Raw genomic sequence first — 17,111 nt, 5'->3', positions numbered from 1 at the left:
TCAAATTGTCAAGATCACAGTCATCACCAGAAATATGGGTGTGGCCCTGCTGCAGGGTCCTCACCCTGGCTGTACCCTATCAAATCATCCACTTTAACCTTTACATTCTGCTCTTGGTTTCTGGTTTTACTACCAGTTCTATAGTTTTACCAATAATTAATTACTCCAAACAATTTCTCTAAGCTACTTCCCACCCGAACCTTCCACTAAAGCATCAGTGCTGTAAAAAGGCGGCGTGGTGAGAACTGGTGAGGAGTCTGCATTTACCCCCTTTTGTTGGCCATTAGGAATTTATTTCCAGTTAAACAAGCTGGGAAATGTAATTAAGCACATGGTTGATGGTGACAGCCAAGTGTGCATGCCAGAAAAACAATAGGTTCTTTAAAGGTGCCAAGGACCAATATTATGCATCTTCTGTTGGAAACTGTATACACTTCACAATTCAGAGCCTCCTGTGTGCTGCCTCATATCTTCAATCAAATTATTATATCCCAGAAATATGCATAAGGGAAATGATTCTACACATTTTATGGTGGGTTGTTGCTTGTAGCAGTAATTGAAGTACCTTTCCACTTATGAAAGTACTAATTTTATTTATTTTTATTGCTTTTCTAGATGCAATTATTTATTTAGTGTGCTTTGGCTTTATTGAATTAGGTTTACTATAGGAACATCATAAAAATGTATGAAAACAACACATCAGCCCAGCCAGCCTGGTGACCTGTATTGAGAAAGCTAGTGTTATTTTTCATATCCAAACATAATGGAATAAGTTAAGAATAAACAGATAATCTACACTAGAAAACAATGCAATTGCAAGGTAATGTAATAAAACACCTGGACAATATGATTTCATAAATCCTGGTTTAAAATTTACATGAGTTGGGTTTTGTGTGCTTATTTGAGGACACATGGCATTTCTAAATGGAATCATTATAATGTGAAATGTAATTAAACTGAAAGGCAAGATGTAAACGGGATTTTTGTTGGCTTGGAATATATGGACAAATAAGAAGCAGTGTAAAGACTTTTGATGTTGAAAGAGAAACAGGAGGCTCTCATCCCTCTAAATGTCCTTTGAAATTTAAAACGGGCTAATTCATGAAGGTCGCTTGTCCATAGCCTCTGATCAGTAGGTACTGGCTATAGGAGTTTAGGTCCTCTCTTTGTCTCTTGCTCCCTGTCTCTATTCTGATGCTCCATTTCAGAAGTAAAAAGGCTTTTTGCTTTAAGCATTCTTTTTAAGAAACTTAAATCGAATACTAATGATTTACTTGTCCTGAATCTTGACAAGATAACCAAAGTGGAAGCACAAAAAAGAAAAAAAATTAAAACAACACAATCAAAGCCAAGAAGCAAAAATGAAAAGTATGCTGCCTAAATGAAAGTCATGTGTCTTTAATGACTCTTAAACAGTGAAAAAAAAACCAAACAGTGGCTGACTTTTATTTTTCTGATTATGACTTAAAATTAATCAATGTGATGTTTAAACACATGTGCCTACTAGAAAATGTAAAAGGTATCAACAAATGTACACACTAAATTGTGGGTCTCCCTTCTGGCATCCAGTTTACATCATCAGAGGGAACCATGGATACCAGGTGCTTGATTTTCCAAGCAGGCTCCAAGGGCTTTCAAAGCATATAGAATATATACACACGTATTTACACAAATGATAGTAAAACATCCAGTAGATGTATGGGTCCATCATTCTTTTTAAAGACTCCACAGTATGCCCCATGGTATGAATACACGGTCTCCCAGTATTGTTCATTGAAGTGATTCCAGATTTTTGCTTGTAACAATAAACACCTCCACTAACAATATACAAAAAGACCTGTTTCTTGTGTTTCTTTTGGCAACCATTCTTTTTTAATGTTTGTTAATGTGAAAGACAAAAAGTGGCCTCTGATTTTAAATTGTCATTCTCTTACTACTGGAGGTTGAATCTCATTTGTATGTGTAAGAGCCTTTGTAACTTACTTTCCTGTGAACTATCTGGTCCTATTCATTGTACTTTAATTTTCTAATGGGTTATTGGCCATTATCTTTGTTGAATTGTAAGGCCCTTTGATATGAGTTGTAAATCTTTTCATTTTTATCTGTTGTCCTTTGACTTTATTTAGAAAATATTTTTGCCATCTATGGTATGCAGATGTACATATCTTTATATTCATTTACACATTCATTTTATATCAATCTTGGATTATTCTCTAAAGTACCTTCTGTACACTGAGTTGTTTTTGTTTTTTTTTTTACACTGAGAGGTTTTTTTTTTTTATAAATTAATTTTTATTGGTGTTCAATTTACCAACATACAGAATAACACCCAGTGCTCATCCCGTTAAGTGTCCCCTCAGTGCCCGTCACCCATTTACCCTCACCACCCGCCCTCCTCCCCTTCCACCACCCCTAGTTCGTTTCCCAGAGTTAGGAGTCTTTATGTTCTGTCTCCCTTTCTTCTCCCTTCCCTTATATTCCCTTTCACTATTATTCATATTCCCCAAATGAATGAGAACATACACTGTTTGTCCTTCTCCGATTGACTTACTTCACTCAGCATAATACCCTCCAGTTCCATCCACGTTGAAGCAAATGGTAGGTATTTGTCGTTTCTAATGGCTGAGTAATATTCCATTGTATACATAGACCACATCTTCTTTATCCATTCATCTTTCGATGGACACTGAGGCTCCTTCCACAGTTTGGCTACTGTGGACATTGCTGCTAGAAACATCGGGGTGCAGGTGTCCTGGTGTTTCACTGCATCTGAATCTTTGGGGTAAATCCCTAACAGTGCAACTGCTGTGTCGTAGGGCAGGTCTATTTTTAACTCTTTGAGGAACCTCCACACAGTTTTCCAGAGTGGCCGCACCAGTTCACATTCCCACCAACAGTGTAAGAGTGTTCCCTTTTCTCTGCATCCTCTCCAACATTTGTTGTTTCCTGCCTTGTTAATTTTCCCCATTCTCACTGATGTGAGGTGGTATCTCATTGTGGTTTTGATTTGTATTTCCCTGATGGCAAGTGATGCAGAGCATTTTCTCTTGTGCATGTTGGCCATGTCTAGGTCTTCCTCTGTGAGATTTCTCTTCATGTCTTTTGCCCATTTCATGATTGGATTGTTTGTTTCTTTGCTGTTGAGTTTAATAAGTTCTTTATAGATTTTGGAAACTAGCCCTTTATCTGATATGTTATTTGCAAATATCTTCTCCCATTCTGTAGGTTGTCTTTTAGTTTTTTTTTTTTTTTTGTCTTTTAGTTTTGTTGACTCTATCCTTTGCTGTGCAAAAGCTTCTTATCTTGATGAAGTCCCAATAGTTCATTGTTGCTTTTGTTTCTCTTGCCTTCGTGGATGTTATCTTGCAAGAAGTTGCTGTGGCCAAGTTCAAAAAGGGTGTTGCCTGTGTTCTCCTCTAGGATTTTGATGGAATCTTGTCTCACATTTAGATCTTTCATCCATTTTGAGTTTATCCTTGTGTATGGTGCAAGAGAGTGGTCTAGTTTCATTCTTCTGCATGTGGATGTCCAATTTTCCCAGCACCATTTATTGAAGAGACTGTCTTTTCTCCAGGGGATAGTCTTTCTGGCTTTGTCAAATATTAGTTGACCATAAAGTTGGGGGTCCACTTCTGGATTCTCTATTCTGTTCCATTGATCTATGTGTCTGTTTTTGTGCCAGTACCACACTGTCTTGATGACCACAGCTTTGTAGTACAACCTGAAATCTGGCATTGTGATGCCCCCAGCTATGGTTTTCTTTTTTAAAATTCCCCTGTCTATTCGGGGTCTTTTCTGATTCCACACAAATCTTAAAATAATTTGTTCTAACTCTCTGAAGAAAGTCCATGATATTTTGACAGGGATTGCATTAAACGTGTAAATTGCCCTGGGTAACATTGACATTTTCACAGTATTAATTCTGCCAATCCATGAGCATGGAATGTTTTTCCATCTCTTTGTGTCTTCCTCAATTTCTTTCAGATGTGTTCTATAGTTTTTAGGATATACAACCTTTACCTCTTTGGTTAGGTTTACTCCTAGGTATCTTATGCTTTTGGGTGCAATTGTAAATGGGATTGACTCCTTAATTTTTCTTTCTTCAGTCTCATTGTTAGTGTATAGAAATGCCATTGATTTCTGGGCATTGATTTTGTATCCTGCCACGCTACCAAATTGCTGTATGAATTCTAGCAATCTTGGGGTGGAGTCTTTTGGGTTTTCTATGTAGAGTATCATGTCATCGGCAAAGAGGGAGAGTTTGACTTCTTCTTTGCCAATTTGAATGCCTTTAATGTCTTTTTGTTATCTGATTGCTGAGTACTTCTAGTACTATGTTGAATAGCAGTGGTGAGAGTGGACATCCCTGTCTTGTTCCTGATCTTAGGGGAAAGGCTCCCAGTGCTTCCCCATTGAGAATGATATTTGCTGTGGGCTTTTCGTAGATGGCTTTTAAGATGTCGTTTCCTCCTGTTTCTATCTACTTTTGTTAAGTTGGTGGTTTTTCATGTCACTGGCATAGTCTCCTCCCATCCCCATCCCCTTTTTTTAGTTTTGTGTCTATGCTTTAGATATTTGCTTTGTGGTTGCCATGAGGTATACACAAACCATTTCATAGATAAAATAGTCCTTTTCCTGCTGATAGCAGTTTATCTTCATTTGCCTCTAAAGGTTCCATTCTTTTACTCTTCCCCTTTTATATTTTGATGACACAAATGATCTCTTTTATACTGTGAATTTGTTACCAAGTTGTAATAACTATAGTTATCTTTCTCTTTTCCTTTAATCTTTGTGCTATAGTTAAGAGGTTAATATATTATTTTAAAAAGAGCTATTGTATTCTAATTATATATATTTCCTAAATCACAGTTTTGTGTACTTTCATCTTGTCATTTCAGCTTGAGGAGCTCCATTTCTTGTAGCGAAGGTCTAGTGGTGGTGAACTCTCTCAGCTTTTGTTTGGGAAAACCTTTATTTCTCCTTAATTTCTGAAAGATAGCTTTACCAGATATTTTTGGCTGATGGTTTTTATCCTTCAGTACTTTGAATATGTCATTCCTCTCCTGGCCTGTGGAGTCTCTGCTGAGAAATCTGCTGATAGCCTAATAGGGGTGCTTTTGTAGGTTACTGTCTTTTTTCCCCTCTTGGCTGTCTTTATAATTCTTTCTTTATTGTTGAATTTGACCATTTTAATATAAAGTGTCTTGGAGAGGATCTTTTTTCATTGAGATAATAAGGTGTTCTATTGGCTTTGTGGTCTTGTATATCCAGTTCCTTCCCCAGGAGTAGGAAGTTCTCAGCTCTTATTTCTTTAAATATGCTCTCTTCCCTTCCCCTCTCTCTTCTTTATGGGATACCCATTATTCTTATGTCGTCTTTTCTATTGGAGTCAAATGATTCCCATAGTTTGTTAACTATTTACAAATTTCGGTTCTCTCTTCTTTTCTACCAGAGTCATTGCTATATTTTTGCCCTTGAGCTCACCAATTCTCTCTTCTGCATCATCTGCTGTATTTCCAGTACATTCTAATGCGTTCTTTGTCTCATTTATTGAGTTTTCATCTCCAGGATTTCTGTTTGGTTCTGTTCTGGAATTTGAGTCTCTTGGTAAAGTATTCTTTCAATTTATTAGTTTTATTACTGATATCACTGCAATGTCTTCCTGAGTTTTCGTATGGCTTGTTGAACTCTTTACCTCAAGTATTTTAAATTATCAGGTAGACTAAAATATTCCATATCTTTGGGTTTGGTTGCCAGAAAATTGTCATTTTATCTTTGTGAGACCAGGTTACTGTGACTTTTTTTCATGTTACTGTGATTGTTCATGATGTTTGATGAGAAGTGGTCCTACCACTGCATTTGAAGTAGTGAACACCTTTTCTATGTAGGCAAATTTTGTTTACTTTGATTCTAACAGCTCAACTGGTAGGTAGTTCGGAACCTTCCTTTTGTTTTCCAGAAGATGGCGCTATAGCACAAGTTTTTGGCTTCTGTTAAGGGAACTGAGAGGCTGCTATGCATTTAAAAAAGCAAAAGGTGAGTGCAGAGCAGGGGTGAGTAAGGAAGGTGTGTGCTCACTCAGTGCTTAGGGCTTTGGGTGTGCCCATTGCTTCATAGGGGGATCCTGAGGTAGGGATGGTCCTTTTGCCTTCTGGGGCAGACAGCAGGAGACACTTTAGTCAATCCCTTTCCCTCTCCCCCATCACTGTGGTCTTCCTTCCAGCTGTAAGGCACATAGCCGGCCCACTTGCACTTACTGCCTTCACCCTTCACCTTCTCTGCCAGAAAGGTGGTGCAGGCTGGTTGCTGGACCAGCCACACCTTCTCTGCCATCACTGTCCATGCCACCACTGGCTCTACCACCACCACCCTCCCTCTGCAGCTTCCTCTGCAGTCCGTTCCACCCACCTTCAGGTGCACAGATGGACAGATCTCTCAGGTGTCCTGGTCTGCTATACAGAGGTACTTTTCGTTTTGGTTATGGATGTCCAATTAGTTGTACATCGAAGGGGAGAGATTAAAGGAATGACTTCTGCTGCCATGATGCTGATGTCACTCCATAGTAATCCACCAGTTATTCTTTATTTTAATAATGTTTATTAATCATGGCAGGAAAATATATGCCTATACCTCTTTCATTTAAAAGTTATTTTTAACAAAAATGTTTCTTTTTTTTTAACAAAAATGTTTCTTTTTAATTTTATTAAATGCCTTTCCAGCATCTATAGAGATGACCATATTGTTGTTTGCATCTATTGCTCTAATAGATTGTATTGGTATATTTTTCTAATATTGAACCATCTTTGCATTCCTGGAACAGGATTATCTGCCTTTTTAATGTGTTTCTCATGCTGAGTAAATCTGATTTAAATTTACATTAATAAATGAGATTGCTTTAAAACATGTGAAGTTTTTCTTTTAATGTTCTGAATTAAAAAAAAATGTTCTGAATCAGTTTTATTACCTGGAATTACCTTTTCCTTAAAGGAATTTCTCATAGAAATTTTCCTATAAAGCTGCCTGGCCTCGTGTTTTTGAGAAAGAGCTCTGTGACATTGTTTCCTCCCCCTTTCCCTCTTTCCTTCTTCCCTTCTTTTACTTCTTTCCTTTTCCTTTCCTTCTCTTTCTTTTTTGATGATAATTAGTATTTTCACATTTTCTGGAGTTAATTTTTATAATTTATATATTTTGGAACATTACCTATTTTACCCTGTATTTCAAAATTTGGGGCAATTAATTGAGGAAAGTAGTATTTTTTTAATTAAAAAAATTTAAAAATTCTTTACATCATATCCCCTTTCCTCATTTCCTATTTCATTCATTGTGCTTTTTCCCCTTTTTATCATGATTAATTTATTTTTCAGCTTTTTTTTTTGTTTTGTTTTATTGGTGCTTTCCAAGTATAAGCTTTGGGGTATTTTTATAATTCTAGTGTTGTTCTGCTTTGTGATTGATAGAGTCTGCTTTAATTTGATTGATATTTCTTTTTACTTTTTTCCCATTTATTTTGTTCTTTTCTAACTTTAATTGGATGCTTGATTTATTTAATTCCTAATATTAATATAAATATTTAAGATTATGACTTTTCTGTGAGTACTACATTCTTTGGGTTCTGGCAAGTAATATTTTCTTTTTCATCATTATCAAGATATTCCAGAACTTTAGTTTTATAAGGTTAAGTCATTCAAGAAAATGTCTAGATGGTACCATTCTAATTTTGTTATTAATTTCTAGAGTATTGTGTTTCTGTCTCTTTTATGTATTTATTTTTTGTTTCCTTTTGATCAGAAACTGTTAGTGGGATGCCTGGGTGGCTCAGTCGGTTAAGCATCTGACTCTTGATTTCTGCTCAGGTCATGATCTCAGGGTCATGAGATGAAGCCCCATGTTGGGCTCTGCACTCTAGTGGAAAGTCTGCTTAAGATTCTCTCCCTCTATCCTCCTCTTGTGCACACTCTCTGTCTCTGTTTGTTAACATTATTTTCAGAATTAAAGTTTACTTTGTAGCTTAATGTTTAGTCATTTTTTTATTAGTGTTCTATGTCAATTTAAGAATAAATCATGATATCTCTTTTCAGGGCATAATGTTCTTTTTTTTAAGTTTTTTTTTTTTTTTTTTTTTAATTCATGAGAGACACAGAGAAAGAGGCAGACACAGGTGGAGGGAGAAGCAGGCACCCTGCAGGAGAGACTCGATCCCAGGACCCTGGGATCATGACCGGAGAGCCAAAGGCAGATGCTCAACCACTGAGCCACCCAGGTGCCCCCATAATATTCTTTATAAGACAGTGAGATGTATATAATTATGACTTTTAGGTTTTATATATCCTTGGGGAAATTTTGTCCGTTGTTTGTCTTTGGATCCCCAGAATGCAGTAAAAATGCACACTTGATGAATGTATGATGTAGAACTCCCTGTGGTCAACTAGAGTTGTGTTGTGTTTTGTCTTCTAGCCAAAGATTGCTGAGGAGAACCTGACCTATGCTGAGCTGGAGCTGGTCAAACCCCCCGGGCTGCCAAAGGCCTCCCCACCAGCACCGTCTATGCCCAGATCCTCTTTGAGGAGAACAAGATGTAACATGGCATCCTCTTCCGTGGTCATCTTCTGTCATCCTCTTCCATGGTCCTATTTATACCTGCCATCCCAGTTATTTATGATACTATGGAAACAACATCCTTATTTTTGTGCCTTCTGTGTGGCAGAGAGCCCCTTTCCAACAGTGTTCCAGGTATCTTCAAAAAAAGGTATGAGGCACTAGGTACTAGGCTCCTCTCTGTAAAAGAGTAGGGGCCGCAGCCCTTGGACAAATCTCCCAGGACAAGATTTTTCTGGGTCTGAACCCTGAGCAGTGTGGACTCTGATTCTGAGAGCACCCAACGAGATTTTTCTGCTGAGCCAAACCCCTTCATTTTTCTTCTCTTTTCTGGTTTTAATCTTTTTAAAATCTTATTTTAATCTTCTACTCTTCCTGCATTTGTGATATCAAGCTCAGAGTATATAGCTAGAGGAAATGCCATTATAGGCCAAAGTGTGAGATGATAGATAGATAGTAATTGGTTTTCAGATAACATTTCTAAGGGCATCTAAAGCAGAGCAAACTGCTTATTCCAAATGGTTACTCAAGATAGCGTCTCTTGTTTTAAATAGATGCACTGACCCTGCTGATTTAAGGGCAGAGGCAGATTGTGGGAAACTTTGATGTCTGAGCTAACACTCCACTGTCTCTAAATACCCCAGTGCCCATTTCCCCATCTGTGTTCACCCAAGGCTGAAGGACAAGCAGCAGGTAGCACACCATTCTAAAGGACTTCCACCTCTCCATCAGGGTGGACTTGTATTGGCATAGAAATTTATATTCTCCAAAAAATTCTTATGGAGTTAGCCATCCATTGACACACTGGAGGAAGTAAGACTTTTGGAAGTGTGCCAAGGTTACCAGCCTAATTGGATGTCGACTCGTGTGAGCAAAGGTTTTTGCCTGGTTCCCCGGGGATAGGAGAGTAGGAAGTGGAAGCTGAGCTGGGAAAATGTGTTTTAAAGACCCTACTGTTGTAAAGTGCCTCTCCTGACTCAGCTTCACATTTCTAATGTGTTTGGATTGGGGTCAGGCAGGGGGATACAGGCAAAAAAATCTGTGTGGAAGTTGCTCTGTGTGGACTGATACAACATCCAGGATCTCACTGAAGATGGAGACATTCTAGAAAAGAAACATCTTGTCAACTGTCTCGTTCAAGACACCTTTTGTGTGGGTGTGCTCTGGGTGGTTCTTTACTGCACGCCACAGAAATTATTTGTCTTTGTAATGGATCATGTATATATGGTAAATTCTATGTTTTAAACATAGCCTTGAGTGTGACTTGTGCCCCTCTGTATAGCTATGTGAACTTGGTCAAGTTTCTTATTCTCTAATTATCCCAGATTCATGTTTATCTTAAGGTGCCTTAACCTCTCATAGAATTCTTGTAATGGGACAACAAATACTGTGAGATTCTGGATCCTATAAATTGCTTTACACTACACTGTGTTAACATTCATGCATCAGCTGGTATACATCTTCAAAATGGAAATTTCTTTACAATTTAAGGCTCTCATTATGATAGGTTCAAAAAGTTAATATTTGTCCAAGAACTTAGCTATACAGTAACATTCCCAAAGATAGCTTACGAATACCTCTTGTGGTTTATTGGACAGGGTCCAAATGGGGAGCAGGCAGATTTTCTAGAAGGAGAAATAGCTTGACTTTACAAAGAGAAGGTCATTTTCTCTGGCCTATACTTGCATCTCATTCGCTTCCTGTCTGCCAGATTTCAAAGATGGTGAATAAACCACATGGCTTTTGAGGAAGAAATACCACTTGGAAGAATTCACTGGAACTTCCCAGAGCATCGATCAGGAGAGGAAAATATGTGGTTGGCTCATAATTCATATCATAATTATCATAAGCAGCATATCCCATTTTATCATGGCAATATTCTAGCAAAATGTGGTCCTGTGGTGTTTTGAAAAAGGAGGGTGATTTCTTCATTTGCACAAGGAGCCATATGGGCTAGTGGGGTCCCTGGGGTACCAGGTGGGGGTGAAGGGTGGGACATGTGAAGAGAAGATTGTGGGGGGCAGCCAAGAGGGTAGGGGAGCCCCCAGGCTTCTGCAGAACCGAACTGAGCTTCAATAACCCTCAAACTCAGGGAGCTTAGGACCATCCTATATGGAAATAAACACGTGCCACTAAGAGGAGCCCAGGCTTTGTAGAGCTGGTAGCTACAGGTTAGCCTAATAGGTCTTTGTTTCAGATTCAACTCAGACTTTTCCCTCCAACATTCTGGTCATAACTGCACAGATCCACACTGTGCTCTGTGACCTAGGGACCAGCTGAACACTGAGTATAAGGAGCCCACCAGACCATCACGTCCTACTGAAAATGCTTCCCAAGGGAATCTTGGAAGGTACTTTCGACATCCAAGCAGAGATCATCCCACCATTGTCTCTAGAAGCAAACTATCCAAGTTCTGCTCATAACTGGAAGCAATGGATAATCTATCCCTGGTGCTTCCTTGGGGTGGTAAATCTTTTTTTATTTTTTTATTTTTTATTTTATTTATTTTACTTTTTAATAATAAATCTATTTTTTATTGGTGTTCAATTTGCCAACATACATAATAACACGCAGTGCTCATCCCGTCAAGTGCCCCCCTCAGTGCCCGTCACCCATTCACCCCCACCCCCTTCCCTCCTCCCCTTCCACCACCCCTAGTTCGTTTCCCAGAGTTAGAAGTCTTCATGTTCACGGGAACTGAGGGGGACACTTGACAGGATGAGCACTGGGTGTTATTCTGTATGTTGGTAAATTGAACACCAATAAAAAATTATTTTATTAAATAAAATAAAAATAAAAAAATAAAGGTAAGTAAGGGAAAAACCTATCATTCAAATGGAAATTAGGAAAAGCTCTTCAACTTGCTTTTACTCTCAGGCCTGTATTGGAACGACTATACTTAAGCAGTTTACAAAAGGGACAATGACTTGCATATTTAAAAGAAGCCAAAACAGGTAAGAGCCCATTGCTCATAGATGCTGTCAGATTTGTTGGTGAATTTTGACCTAGGCCAGCATGTCATGGAACATGGCAGGAAGCAGGGCAAGTGAAAAAGCCCTGAACTAAAGCAGGTGTGGTGCTAGGGAAAAGGGTTGGGATTTCTTTGGGATCACATCTCCGTTAAAGCATTATGATTTTGTTAGCCCACAGGGCAAGTCAGAAAAAGTCAGCCCCCTAACCCCACCCCTCCTAATGCTTGCTGGAGTGAAAATGACATAGGGCACTTGATATTTTTTAGTGCATAGTCATCTGGGTCACCCCACACATCAGTAAGCCCAAAACACTCACTTGGGATAAGAACACTAAAGCAGTTGATGCTTTTAGGGACTATTCATGCCCTTGTTCATCACTCAGCCTCTGATATGCATGACTATGACCTAGGCTGGGCCAAGTATTGGGCTCATGCTCCAAGGCCACAGGAAAAAAATAAATGGTCCAAAGCATGCAAGACACCTAGTCTGGGCTGATCAGAATCCTTGGGAGAAACAAACCATCTTTCCCTTGGGCAGTGAAGCTAGGATGCCACGTATCAGATCTGCCTCCAGCCATGTCTCTGGCAAGTAGAGAAGCCTTGAAGGAGGAAGGAGACTTTGAGAGAGAAGTAGAGAGGAAAATGTTCTGGATGTACAGAATCCTAGCTCCCAGGCCCTAGAATCCCCTGGACTTTTCTTTCCTTCAGATCAATTCACTACCCCATTTTCCTACCTTCTAAACCCTAGTTTGGGTCAAGCTCATCAGATTGCAATGGAGAGAACTCTGACTGATATGGAATGCATCAAAGTTGCTTCCCAGCTCAGGAAGCTCACAACTGAGTGTCACTACCCAAGGAATCTGCTTATATTATATCTCATGATGTACTTGCAGCCACGAGCTCCTGCTGTGTTCTCTCTGCACCTTCTCACTGAGTGGGCCTCCTCAGTGCCCTAACAGCACTCTTCTTGAAGGAAGGCTTGATCGTCAGGCTTCAGCACTGCTATTCTTCTGATGAGGGGTCTACTGGCCTGGAGTAGGGACACCAGCAGGCCTAGAGTAGTACTAAGCAGCACTGGGGACAGGGTGGGGAAGGGCCCAGAGTGGAAATTCAAATGAGCCATGTCATAGGGATACAGGAGGGAGATTTTTTGTGTGGCTGTGAAGTTTAGGGTGGCTTCTTTATAAAACATGATGTCTCTCAGTATCTATGTATTTCTTGGGGAGAGGGTGGGACCCAGCCCTGTGTAATTCTTAGTCCATTACAAGGTGAGGTGGCCACATGGTGGGGAGGTTGACTCTCCATCACATCCCACTCTCCACATAACACTGGACAAAAGCTATGCACTGGGAAGAACACAAAGTAGACATTCATGGTCTAGAGGAAGGGCCTGCCTTCAGCATGGACAGATTGAATGTGAGCTACAGTGGAGTGTCCAAATGGGTAAGATAGACTAGTGCTCCCTAAACTTAAACAGATCACCTACGGGATCTTGTTAAGCTATGGATAATGGTTCAGGAAGTCGAGGTGGGGCCCGGGAGTCTGTGTTTCTGACGAGCTCCCAAGGAGTGCCCATGCTTTGAATCTGGACCACACTTGGAGTGGCATTGATGTAAACTGTTGGGAAATGTGGATCTGGAAGCCCTGGCAGGTTGGGGCTCAGAGTATAGGTCATAGTTGAAGCCTGATAGCAAAATCCCCAGGGAGAGGCAACCCAGTGAGGAGGGAAGGTGCCCCAGCCACAGTGATGGGGAGCACACTGCTGGCAGCTCCAGGAGCAGGTGAACAAGTGATTAAAGGAGTGGGAGGGGGCTGGAGAAAGCCAGGTCTGTGAGTTTCTCAAAGAAGGAAATGGTCAGCAGTGTGCACCCTACAGAAGTCAAACAGATAGAGGTTGAGCCTTTGCCCATTCTGAATTAATTGTACATTTTGCATTTTTAAAAATGATTTTTTTTGCTGGGGAAAACAATTCCCCAAGTGCACAAGGCTAACAGACTTTGGTGCTGAGCCACGGGTGCTCTGTTCAGAGTATTTCCCCCCAGAGCAGTGTCTTTCCATAGGGTGGCGATAGGGGGAAGATTCTTTTTTTCTTTTTTAATTTTTTTATTAGAGTTCAACTGGCCAACATATAGCATAACACCAAGTGCTCATCCCGCCAAGTGCCCCCCTCATTGCCAATCACCCAACCCCAACCCCCCACCCACTTCCCCTTCCACTACCCCTTGTTCATTTCCCAGAGTTAGGTGTCCCTCATGTTTTGTCACCCTCAACTGATATTTTCATTCATTTTCTCTCCTTTCCCTTTATTCCCTTTTACTATTATTTATATTCCCCAAATGAATGAGAAGATATCTTTGTCCTTCTCCGATTGACTCATTTCACTCAGCATAATACCCTCCAGATCCATCCACATCAAAGCAATGGTGGCTATTCGTCGTTTCTGATGTCTGAGTAATATTCCATTGTATACATAGACCACATCTTCTTTATCCATTCATCTTTTGATGGACACTGAGGCTCCTTCCACAGTTTGGCTATTGTGGACATGGCTGCTAGAAACATCGGGGTACAGGTGTCCCGGCGTTTCATTGCATCTGCATCTTTGGGGTAAATCCCCAGCAGTGCAATTGCTGGGTCGTAGGGCAGATCTATTTTTAACTCTTTGAGGAACCTCCACACAGTTTTCCAGAGTGGCTGCACCAGTTCACATTCCCACCAACAGTGCAAGAGGGTTCCCCTTTCTCCGCATCCTCTCCAACATTTGTTGTTTCCTGCCTTGTTAATTTTCCCCATTCTCACTGGCGTGAGGTGGTATCTCATTGTGGTTTTGATTTGTATTTCCCTGATGGCAAGTGATGCGGAGCATTTTCTCATGTGCTTATTGGTCATGTCTATGTCTTCCTCTGTGAGATTTCATGTCTTTTGCCCATTTCTTGATTGGATTGTTTGTTTCTTTGCTGTTGAGTTGAATAAGTTCTTTACAGATCTTGGATACTGGACCTTTATCTCATAGGCCATTTGCAAATATCTTCTCCCATTCTGTAGGTTGTCTTTTAGTTTTGTTGACTGTATCCTTTGCTGTGCAGAAGCTTCTTATCTTGATGAAGTCCCAATAGTTCATTGTTGCTTTTGTTTCTCTTGCCTTCGTGGATGTTATCTTGCAAGAAGTTGCTGTGGCCAGGTTCAAAAAGGGTGTTGCCTGTGTTCTCCTCTAGGATTTTGATGGAATCTTGTCTCACATTTAGATCTTTCATGAATTTTGAGTTTATCTTGTGTATGGTGTAAGAGAATGGTCTAGTTTCATTCTTCTGCATGTGGATGTCCAATTTTCCCAGCACCATTTATTGAAGAGACTGTCTTTTCTCCAGGGGATAGTCTTTCTGGCTTTGTCAAATATTAGTTGACCATAAAGTTGAGGGTCCACTTCTGGGTTCTCTATTCTGTTCCATTGATCTATGTGTCTGTTTTTGTGCCAGTACCACACTGTCTTGATGACCACAGCTTTGTAGTACAACCTGAAATCTGGCATTGTGATGCCCCCAGCTATGGTTTTCTTTTTTAAAATTCCCCTGGCTATTCAGGGTCTTTTCTGATTCCACACAAATCTTAAAATAATTTGTTCTAACTCTCTGAAGAAAGTCCATGGTATTTTGACAGGGATTGCATTAAACGTGTACATTGCCCTGGGTAGCATTGGCATTTTCACAATATTAATTCTGCCAATCCATGAGCATGGAATATTTTTCCATCTCTTTGTGTCTTCCTCAATTTCTTTCAGAAGTGTTCTATAGTTTTTAGGGTATAGATCCTTTACTTGTTTGGTTCGATTTCTTCCTAGGTATCTTATGCTTTTGAGTGCAATTGTAAATGGGATTGACGCCTTAATCTCTCTTTCTTCAGTCTCATTGTTAGTGTATAGAAATGCCACTGATTTTCGGGCATTGATTTTGTATCCTGCCACACTGCCAATTGCTTATGAATTCTAGCAATCTTGGGGTGGAGTCTTTTGGGTTTTCTAGATATAGTATCATGTCTTCTGCAGAGAGGAAGAGCTTGACTTCTTCTTTGCCAATGTGAATGCCTTTTATTTCTTTTTGTTGCCTGATTGCTGAGGCCAGGACTTCCAGTACTATGTTGAATAGCAGTGGTGAGAGTGGACATCCCTGTCGTGTTCCTGATCGTAGGGGAAAGGCTCCCAGTATTTCCCCATTGAGAATGATATTTGCTGTGGATGGCTTTTAAGCCATTGTAGATGGCTTTTAAGATGCCGAAGAATGGAAAAAAAAAAAAAAAGATGGTGAGGAATGTTCCCTCTATCCCTACAGTCTCAAGAGTTTTGATCAGGAAGGGATGCTGTATTTTGTCAAATGCTTTCTCTGCATATATCTTAAGGATCATATGGTTCTTGTTTTTTTCTCTTGCTTATATGATCAATCACATGGATTGCTTTACGAATGTTGAACCAGCCTTGCATCCCGGGGATAAATCCCACTTGGTCCTGGTGAATAATCTTCTTAATGTACTGTTGGATCCTATTGGCTAGTATCGTGTTGAGAATTTTTGCATGTGTGTTCATCAGAGATATTGGTCTATAATTCTCCTTTTTGGTGGGGTCTTTGTCTGGTTTTGGAATTAAGGTGATGCTGGCCTCATAGAACGAGTTTGGAAGTACTCCATCTCTTTCTATCTTTCCAAACAGCTTTAGTAGAATAGGTATGGTTTCTTCTTTAAACATTTGATAGAATTCCCCTGGGAAGCCATCTGGCCCTGGACTTTTGTGTCTTGGGAGGTTTTTTGATGACTGCTTCAATTTCCTCCCTATTTCTTCCTGTTCCAATTTTGGTAGTTTGTGGTTTTCCATAAATGTGTTCATTTCTTCTAGGGTGCCTAATTTATTGGCGTATAGCTGCTTATAGTAAGTTTTTTTAAATTTTTTTTAATTTATGATAGTGACAGAGAGAGAGAGAGAGAGAGAGAGAGAGAGAGAGAGGCAGAGACAGAGGCAGAGGCAGAGGCAGAGGCAGAGGGAGAAGCAGGCTCCATGCACCGGGAGCCCGATATAGGATTTGATCCCAGGTCTCCAGGATCGCGCCCTGGGCCAAAGGCAGGTGCCAAACCGCTGCGCCACCCAGGGATCCCTTATAGTAAGTTTTTAAAATTGTTTGTATTTCCTTGGTGTTGGTGGTGAACTCTCCTTTCCCGTTCATGATTTTATTAATTTGAGTCTTTTCTCTCTTCTTTTTAATAAGGCTGGCTTTATCTATCTTATGAATTCTTTCTAAGAACCAACTCCTGGTTTTGTTAATCTGTTCCACAGTTCTTCTGGTCTCTATTTCATTGAGTTCTGCTCGAATCTTTATTGATTCTCTTCTGCTGGGTGTAGGATCTATTTGCTGTTTTTTTCTCCAGCTCCTTGAGGTGCAAGGTTAGGTTGAGTTCTTTCCAGTTTTTGGATGGATGGTTGTATTGAGATGTATTTCCCCCTCAGAACTGCCTTTGCTGTATCCCAAAGATTTTTAACTGTTGTATCTTCATTCTCATTAGT

At 40.0% G+C, this 17,111-nt stretch overlaps 1 protein-coding gene across 1 annotated transcript in view; it reads left to right on the top strand.

The window, feature by feature from the left end:
• The window catches only part of VSTM4 (V-set and transmembrane domain containing 4), a 98,569-nt gene extending 89,845 nt beyond the window's left edge, over window positions 1-8,724 (top strand). The window contains 2 exon segments of the mRNA XM_055345522.1: window positions 8,455-8,506; window positions 8,509-8,724. Of these exon segments, the coding sequence (XP_055201497.1) occupies window positions 8,455-8,506; window positions 8,509-8,579 (123 nt within the window). The 3' untranslated portion in view covers window positions 8,580-8,724.
• The last annotated feature ends 8,387 nt before the right edge of the window (window positions 8,725-17,111 follow it).

The sequence above is a fragment of the Nyctereutes procyonoides genome, unplaced genomic scaffold (genome assembly GCF_905146905.1).
Source record: "Nyctereutes procyonoides isolate TBG_1078 unplaced genomic scaffold, NYPRO_anot_genome, whole genome shotgun sequence".
Classification (NCBI taxonomy): Eukaryota; Metazoa; Chordata; class Mammalia; order Carnivora; family Canidae; genus Nyctereutes; species Nyctereutes procyonoides.
Note: the sequence above shows the minus strand (reverse complement) of the source record. Positions and strands in the feature narration are given on the sequence as shown.